At 26.7% G+C, this 10,263-nt stretch overlaps 1 protein-coding gene across 1 annotated transcript; it reads left to right on the top strand.

Moving 5' to 3' along the window:
* The first annotated feature begins 1,873 nt into the window (after nt 1-1,873).
* Nucleotides 1,874-3,258, top strand: LOC145741145 (C-type lectin mannose-binding isoform-like). The gene is made up of 5 exons (XM_082558673.1): nt 1,874-2,090; nt 2,198-2,437; nt 2,564-2,715; nt 2,849-2,969; nt 3,106-3,258. The coding sequence occupies exons 1-5, from the start codon at nt 1,874-1,876 to the stop codon at nt 3,171-3,173; spliced, it is 798 nt and encodes a 265-aa protein (XP_082414799.1). The 3' UTR covers nt 3,174-3,258.
* Nucleotides 3,259-10,263: the final 7,005 nt, after the last annotated feature.

Here is a 10,263-nt window from a genome sequence, read left to right as displayed (position 1 = left end):
CGAAGTGGGAGGATTTTTCATGTGCTTCAAACTGGAAAGAAGGATTTATTTGCCAAAAAAATTTACCAAGTAAGTTACCATAAATACTGTTCTTAGTTGAAACAACCTTTACATAATCGGCATTTAATTAAGACTATGGCTTATTGTAGCATTTAAAATACTAAGTATTCTTACATTAACTGTACCCATATTATAGCATATTAAAGCAAAAACTCTCTTTGATTTACCCACAATTATTGCGTAAAAATAAAAATAATTTAAAAAAAATTCTGTTGATATTCACAGAAACAAGAACAACCAGAGTAACAACAAAATGGACAACAGCAATAACTACAGAAACAACAGCAGACACAACCACAGATGTACTTACAAACTCAATAATTTCTTCAACAGCAGGACCAGAAACTACAAACAACTCTACTCAACCAACTTCCTCAGTAAAATATCTGTTTTGTAATAAATATTAACAAGACATTTATTTAAAGAAAAACAGCCTAAAACACTACTATGTTTAGTAGAAATATCGCAGAAATGTTGTCAAAATTTTTGTTTAAACAAAAAAAATTTTCAACTAAATTATAATAATTACCTTTTGTTAAAAAATTTTTTTTTTACATACCTTAAAATATTAGTTTAAATTTGTTAGATAAAATTCTAACTAAATTTTTATTTTTACTTAATTATTTTTAAGGCTACAGTTCTGACAATTCCGCTAATTGCAACTGGGTTGGTTTTATTGCTTAGCTTTATTATAGTTGGGGCTGTTCTTTATTACAAGAAAATACATACAAAAACAGGTACAATTTTTGGTTGAAGAAATTTTAGAAATTGGACTATAAAATTAGTATTTAAATTATCTTTACAAATAATTTTAATTTAATATATTAACATAACAACCAGAAAAAGGAAACTACCATTATGTTTAAATACCCGCACAAAATGTAGTAAATTCTATTGAATTTTGGTTTATATTTGCTAAAAATATTTTTATGCAGATCTAGAAAACACTGAGAACAATATTCCAGTAGAAAACTTATACACCACAGCAGAAGATCAACAAAACTTAAACACCACACCAGAACCTATACCCCTCGACAACTATTACACCACAGTAGAACCAGAACCAAGTGGTAACTTTTACACCACAGCAGAAGATCAACAAAATTTAAACACCACATCAGAACCTATACCCCTCGACAACTATTACACCACAGTAGAACCAGAACCAAGTGGTAACTTTTACACCACAGCAGATCCAGGCCCAAGTGACAATGACAACAACACCACAGCAGAAGATCAACCAAATGATCAAGAAGTTTATGCTGTTGTTATTCCAAAACATTTACGATAAATTTTAAAAAAATTCGCCTTATTTTATTGCCATTGAAATGTTGTTTTAATATAATATATTTTTTCATTTTAATGAATAAAATTTATATCTTAAAATTAAATTAAAATATTAATTTAGGTCTATTTACTGTATTTAAAAAAAAACTGTTTTTTCTTTTAATTTTATAACATTTGTTTTAAAAAATCATCTATATTATGAATAGTTTTTCAATTACTTACATCATAGGATTATTTATATTATTATCTATATGTAAATGATATTTTCATGACAAACAAAGTGTAAGAAACTATCTAATTAATGTGTTTTGATTGCAACCTGTGTTAACAAACTTAAATATGTACTATACAACTATGACATCACAACAACATATCTAAACTCAATTAACTTATCACATGCATTACACATGTTTATTTAATAACACATAAGACGTTGTGATAATAAATATTTCCTATCAAAAACTGAGTAGTGTATTGATAATGCTTCATTAAGATAAAGTTTTTACAAAGCAATCTCAGTTTAAAAATGAACAAGTTAGTTTTAAGTTTGATAATTTTAAGTTTAAATGTTGTAAATGGGCAACAATGGTTTACATATGAGGGTGTAGAATATTACTTTGGAGCAGGTGTTTATAGTTATAACACATCAAAATTAAAATGTACAAAATTAAATGCTAAGTTAGCAACTCTAAAATCTTTCGAAATTCAGAGCTTTATTAACCACACAATAGATTCCATAAAAGGTAAAATTACTTTTTTTCCTTCATGCAACTTTATAACTTGGGCTAAATTAAATTTTATCACAAGCAAAAGTTAATAATCTTAACAGCACAACTAACATTTTATTTAGGACAAGGAGCAAGTTACTTTATTGGCCTAACAAAAACAAACCCAGCTAATTTAAATTCTTCTTTTATTTGGTCTGATGGGACAACTTTGTTGGGCCATCAATCTAACTGGGATAAATATGAGCCAAATAACTCTGGTGGTAATGAACAATGTGTTGTGGTAAGAGGATATACTTCTAAGTGGAATGATTTTGAGTGTTTTGCTAAGAGGGAAGGATTTATTTGCCAACGAGATTTACCAAGTAAGTAAAGCAAAGTTAACATTTTTTTAGTCAAAAAAATAATGAGAACACATTTAAAAAAACTAATTTAAGTAAAATCTTTTTTGAATTTTCACATAACTTATCTCATACAATTCAATTCTGCAGTTACAACGCTGATACTTACAACAAAAATATCTACAAAAACAACAAATTTTACAACAATATTCAGCCTCTCCAACAATTTAACAACAAATTCTACAGTTACAGTGTTTACAACTGAACAACCACAGGCCAACACAATTTATGTCATGATACAAGTAACAAAAAATAACATTATTATATCATTATGGTTAATGTATATAAATTCAAAACAGTTTTACTATTCATGTTTATTTAAATTAAGGTTTAAAAGGTAATTAATTTACACAAATTGCTTTAATTTATGTTTAGAACAATCCACTTATAATAGGGTGGGCAATTACTGGAACATTATTGCTCATTTCCATACTTGTTATTCTCTATCTGCTTTATCTACTGAAAAAAACTCAAAACAATTTGACTAATAACCCAGGTGTGTTTGTGATGTAATAAACTATAAATATAAAATATTTCTTTAAAGTTGTGCAGTAAAAATCAAATATGTTTAACGAGATATATAATTGAATAAATATTTTAAAATACAAATGTTAATTAAATTTGTTTTACAGACAATCCAACAAACTTGAAGAATACTTTAAACAATCCAGAAAGTATTTACGAAAACAAAAGATTTTAAAACTTATAAAAAAAGACAACTGTACATGTGTTGTATTTCTATAATTCGTAGCATAAACACTTTTAATTCTTACCCATAACTTACAAAGTATTTTATTACCTTACAGTCTATTTATTTTATCATTATTAACATAATCAATTTTTATCTTTATTTATTTCATTAAAAATGGTAAGACTTTATTTATTTGAAAATTTTTGTATTAATTTAACAGTCATCCTAGTTATTACATTATCTTAAAAAAACAGTAGTCATTTTTTAGTGTTTTTTGTAGTTTGACGTAATATTGTTTTAATTATGCCAGAATAAAACTAACTTATACTACTACTATTCAACTATAACATCACAACAACATATTTAAACTTAATTAACTTATAACATGCATTACACATGTTTATTTAATAACACATAAGATGTTATGATAATAAATATCTCTTATTAATAACTGAGTAGTGTATAGGTAATGCTTCATTTAGATAAAGTTTTTGCATAACAACCTCAGTTTAAAAATGAACAAGTTAGTTTTAAGTTTGATGATTTTAAGTTTAAATGTTGTAAATGGAGAACAATGGTATACATATGGGGGTGTAGAATATTACTTTGGATCAGATGTTTTAAGTTATGACACAGCAAAAACAAAATGTACAGAATTAAATGCTCAGTTAGCAACTCTAAAATCTTTCAAAATACAAGGTTTTATTAATCACACAATATATTCCATAAAAGGTAAAAGATTTTATTTTACAAAGCTTTTAATGAACATTATAACTTTGATTTTTATTTTAACTTAAAGTTAATAACGTTAACGGCACAACTAACATTTTATTTAGGACAAGGAACAAGTTATTTTATTGACCTTACAAGAACAAACCCAGCTAATTTGAATTCCTCTTTTATTTGGTGTGATGGAACAACTTTGTTGGGAAGCCAATCTAACTGGAATAGATATGAGCCTAACAATGCTGGTAGTAATGAACACTGTGTTGTGGTGAGAGGGTATACTTCTAAGTGGAATGATGTACAGTGTTCTACTTCTAAAATATTAAATAGATTTATTTGCCAGCGACTTTTGCCAAGTAAGTAAATTTTTATCAAAAAAATTGGTGACTGAAATTAAAATAAATCATGAAAAAGGTGATACCCAATTCAAAAAACAACTTCAAGTTGTAATTAAGCTAACTAAAAAGCCCATAAACCTCATTAAGAAACTGTTGTTTAGTTAAAACCGATTTAAATAAACTTATACTATATGTATTAACAAAATTAGCTTAGTCCAATTTATGACAAGCAATATTGGCAGAGAGGGTAAATCAATTAAGGTAATTTAGTACATTAAATTTTATTACAAATTTATTATAATTAAGGTCATTCAACAATTGCAACAACCCCAACCACAAGAGCAAATACAGATACAACAACACAGCCCCTAACAACAGAACAAATAATGTTTTCCACCCCAAACCAAGCAACAACATACCCCACAACTGAGTCACAACAATCACAGGTTTAATATTAACTAAAGTATATTGTATACAACTTAGTTTATATTTTGTATGAAGTATGTAATCAAATAATAAGTATGTTACACCAAGAATAAATTAAAAATAAACTTTTAGATGTCCAACCATTACTTTTAACTTATGTACAGAGCAATCCACTTGTGATTTTATTGGCAATTACTGGAACATTTTTGTTCCTTTCCATACTTGTAATTCTCTATTTACTTTATCTACTAAAAAAAGCTCAAAACAATGTAACTAGTTACACAGGTTTGTTTGTGATGTAATAAACTATAAATATAAAATATGTCTTTTAAGTTGTGCAGTAGGATTCAAATTTGTTCAACGAGATATATAATTGAATAAATATTTTAAAATCCAAATATTGATTAAATTTGTTTTACAGACAATCCAACAAACTTGAAGAAAACTTTAAACAATCCAGAAAGTATTTACGAAAACAGAAAATTTTAAAACTTATAAAAAAGGAACAGTTGTACATGTGTTGTATTTCTATAATTCATAGCATAAACAATTTTAATTCTTACCCATAACTTACAAAGTATTTTATTACCTTACAGTATATTTATCTTATTATAGTTACCATAATCAATTTTAATATTTTTACTCATTTTGTTGTATAAATTATTAGACTTTATTTATTCAAACATTCTCGTATTATTTTAACAACCATGTTAGTCATTACATTATCTTAGAAACAGTGGGTAAATAATTTAGGTAAAGACGTTATATTGTTTTACCAATAACTATCTTATACCTAGCATTGCAAATGTTTATTTAATATCACACAGGATGTTATGATAATAAATCTTTTTTAATATATACCAAGGTATGTGGGTGAGGCTTATTTGGAGAAAGTTTTTGCATAACAACCTAAGTTACAAAATGAACAAGTTAAATTTGGGCCTAATTTTTTTAAGTTTAAATGTTGTAAATGGGCAACAATGGTATACATATGAGGGTGTAGAATATCACTTTGGACCTAAAGTTGGAGATTATGACACAGCAAGTACAAATTGTACACAATTAAATGCTAAGTTGGCAACTCCTAAAACTTCTGGAATTCATGATTTTATTAATCAAACAATACATTTAAAAAAAGGTTAATGTCTGTTTTGAAAACAGTAATTTAAAATATTTATGTGAACAGGTTTACCTTAGTTATAAAAACAAAATTATATCATTATTTCTTCAAAGCATTATTTAAATAATATTTTATTTAGGACAAAGAACAAGTTATTTTATTGGCCTAACAAGAACAAACCCAGCTAATTTGAATTCATCTTTTATTTGGTCTGATGGAACAACTTTGTTGGGCAATCAATCTAACTGGGCTTCTAATGAGCCAAACCGTGATTATGAACTATGTGTAGAGTTATTAGGGTGGAGTTCTAAGTGGAATGATATATACTGTTTTCACTCAACACAACCTAAAAATTTTATTTGCCAGCGGTCCTTGTCAAGTAAGAAAATTTTCGTCAAAAATTCAGTGACTGGAATTAAATTAAAATTTGAAAAAGTTATACATTAATGAGGTTTATAGGTATTCAGTTAGCTTAACCTAAGTTAAAAAGTTATACATTAATGAGGTTTATAGGTATTTCAGTTAGCTTAACCTAATTTAAGCTAACTGAATACCTATAAACCTCATTAAGAAACTTGTGTTTAGGTAAAATTGTTTTAAATAAACTTATACTATATATATTAACGAAATTAGCTTAGTCCGATTTATGACAAGCAATGTTGGCAGAAAGGAGTAAATAAATTGGGGTAATTTAGTACATTAAATTTTATTACAAATTTATAATATTTCAGGTCCTACAACAATTGCAACAACCTCAACCACAAGAGCAAATACAGATACAACAACACAGCCCCCAACAACAGAACAAATAATGTTTTCCACTTCCAACCAAGCAACAATATACCCCACAACTGAGTCACAACAATCACAGGTTTATATCAACTAAAGTGTATTGTATACAATTTAAATTATAAAGGGTTTAAAACAGGTATTACATAATAAGTATGCATCCTTTACACCAAAAATAAATTAAAACTTGTTATGTCTCAAAATTACTTTTAACTTATGTTTAGAGCAATCCACTTGTGATTTTATTGGCAGTTTCTGGAACATTATTGCTCATTTCCATACTTGTAATTCTCTATCTGCTTTATCTATTAAAAAAAGCTCAAAACAATGCAACTAGTTACACAGGTTTGTTTGTGATGTAATAAACTATAAATATAAAATATGTCTTAAAAGTTGTGCAGTAAGATTCAAATATGTTTAATGAGATATATAATTGAATAAATATTTCAAAATACAAATGTTAATTAAATTTGTTTTACAGACAATCCAACAAATTTAAAGAATACTTTAAACAATCCAGAAAGTATTTACGAAAACAGAAGATTTTAAAACTTATAACACGAACTTATGAAAAAGGACAGTTGTACATGTGTTGTATTTCTATAATTCATAGCATAAACAACTTTAATTCTTACCCATAACTTACAAAGTATTTTATTACCTTACAGTCTATTTATTTTATCATTCTTAACATAATCAATTTTTATCAATCGTATACATATACTTTATTTACTCTTGAATTAATTTTACAGTCATCCTAGTTATTACATCATCTTAAAAAAACAGTAGTCATTCTTTTAGTGTTTTTTGTAATTTGACGTAATATTGTTTTAATTACACCAGAATCAAACTCACTTATACTACTACTATTCAACTATAACATCACAACAACATATCTATACTCAATTAACTTATAACATGCATTACACATGTTTATTTAATAACACAGAAGATGTAATGATAAAAAATCTTTCTTATTAAAAACTGAGTAGTGTATTGGTAATGCTTCATTTAGATAAGTTTTTGCTAAGCAATCTCAGTTTAAAAATGAACAAGTTAGTTTTAAGTTTGATGATTATAAGTTTAAATGTTGTAAATGGACAACAATGGTATGCATATGAGGGTGTAGAATATTACTTTGGACCAGATGTTTTAAGATATGACTTAGCAAAAACAAAATGTACAAAGTTAAATGCTATGTTAGCAACTCTTAAAACTTCTGAAATTCAGAGCTTTGTTAATTATACAATCTATTTAAGAAAAGGTAGGGAATCACTTTTCATTTTTTAATATTTCCTTTTAAACCTCTTCTATAATTAAGTTTATCTTTATGATAAAACCATTTAGTAAGATGTTAAGTGTTTGAATAAAATTTATTATATTTAGGACAAAATGCAAGTTACTTCATTGGTCTAACAAGAACAAACCACTCCAATTTGGATTCCTCTTTTATTTGGTCTGATGGAACAACTTTGTTGGGCAATCAATCTAACTGGGCTTTTAATGAGCCAAATCATGATTATGAAAAATGTGTTGAGTTAATAGGGTGGACTTCTAGATGGAATGATATACAATGTTCTTATCCTGCAGTATTTAATAGATTTATTTGCCAGCGAACTTTATCAAGTAAGTAAATTTCAGTCAATGTTTTGGTTGACTGTTAAAAAAAGAGAATACTTTACATTAAATTGAGCACTTTTAAGTTGCAATCAAGCTAACTGATTCGATTATGAACAAACATGTTAAATAAACAGATAATGCTTGTAAAAAAGAAGCACATTATCTATCAGTTAACCATACTTAGTAAAAACGAACAAGGTCAACACAAGGCTGAGGCTAAATAACAAATGTTATTCTATGTTTGGGTCATAAAGTTGTTTTTTCTACATGGAAACAGTATATGCTACTGATATCTATCTAGTTAGTAATAATTGTTAGCAATATATACCAAGTTTAAAAAAAAAATTACAAGTTTATGATAGGCCTGTTTAAAGGTCCAACAACAATTGTAACAACCCCAACTACAAAAGCAAATACAGATACAACAACACAGCCCCCAACAACAAAACAAATAACATTTTCCACTGCTAACCAAGCAACAACATACCAACAACATTGCAAGCAACAACATTGCTTCATTATGGTTGCAGCTGTTCTTTATTACAAGAAAATTAAAAATAAAACAGGTAAAGTGAAATGGGTTAAAAAAAACAATGTAGTAAAGTTAATGTTTAAGTTTTCAGCTAATAAAACAGCAATATGTTGTGAATTTTTTTTTAAATATTTATAGTTAAAATTTTTTTTGTTTGCAACATTTTTATGTAGATCCAGAAAATACTGAAAATAATATTCCAGCCGAAAACTATTACACCACAGCAGAAGATCAACCAAACTTAAACACCACACCAAAACCCATACCATTTAACAACTATTACACCACAGCAGAACCATGCCCAAGTGACAATAACACCACAGCAGAAGATCAACTGAATGATCAAGAAACTTATGCCGCTGTTATTCCAAAACATTTACGATAAATTTTCAACCAAATTTTAACTTTTTTATTACATTTATTGTAATTTATATTTACCAATTCTTACACTGTTTATATATAAAACATATTTTTCTGTTTTATTCCTTATTATATTCTATTGTTTGAGTTACAACATAAAAATAATATTTTAAATTTGTAAATTTTGTTTAACACTAGTAGGCCTATAAAAAGTGTTTTATAATAACTTATATAGTCATCAGGAGTTTTATAAGTTTAAAAATATTGTTATGACAATTGTTTTTATAAGTTAGGCTATGTTAAAAATGTTTTTAATGAATTACTAACATTATGTCATTATCTGTTATTTAACTTAGACATAGCACAAAATAATATTTTAATGACAAACAAAATATAAGAAACTATATCGAAAATGTTTTTTCAAATAAACTATTCATAAATACCTAACAAGTACTATAAGTAATAAACTATGACATCACAACAACATCTTGTCTAAACTCAGTTAACTTATAATGCATAACAGAATATGTTTATTTTAAATTACGTAAGATGGTATGATGATAAATTTTGTCTATAAATAACCAAGTAATATGATTTAGACCTTAATAACATAGAGTTTTGTTTTAAAGCATTTTGCTTTTAAAATGAACAAGTTGATTTTAAGTTTGATAGTTTTAGGTTTAAATGTTGTAAATGGGCAACAATGGTATGCATATGAGAGTGTAGAATACTACTTTCATAAAGGTCACATAGACTTTCACAATGGTTATAATTATCAATACTCAGTAACAAAATGTACACAAATGAATGGCACATTGGCGACTCTTAAAACTTCTCGAATTCAAGATTTTGTAAATCAAACAATATTTTTAATTAACGGTAAAAATAAAAAAAAATTACAACTATCTATTTAAAGCATTTTACTTAAAAAAATCATTTTGTAAAAACTTCAAATTTTTTAAATTTAGTTTTTAGGATAATTTTTTTTTTTTAAGGTCAAGCTCTTAAGTATTGGATTGGCCTCAAAAGACAAATTCCAAACCGAGACAATTCTTCTTTTATTTGGTCTGATGGGACAACTTTAACTAGTGATCAATCTAACTGGGACAGAGATGGTGGAGCTTATGAACCTAATAATGGGGGTGCTAAGAATGAAAATTGTGTTTTAGTTAAAGGTGGGACTTCTAA

Source organism: Corella eumyota, chromosome 2, assembly GCF_963082875.1.
Source record: "Corella eumyota chromosome 2, kaCorEumy4.1, whole genome shotgun sequence".
Taxonomy (NCBI): domain Eukaryota; kingdom Metazoa; phylum Chordata; class Ascidiacea; order Phlebobranchia; family Corellidae; genus Corella; species Corella eumyota.
The sequence above is the reverse complement of the archived record's forward strand: the minus strand, read 5'-3'. Positions and strand labels throughout refer to the sequence as shown.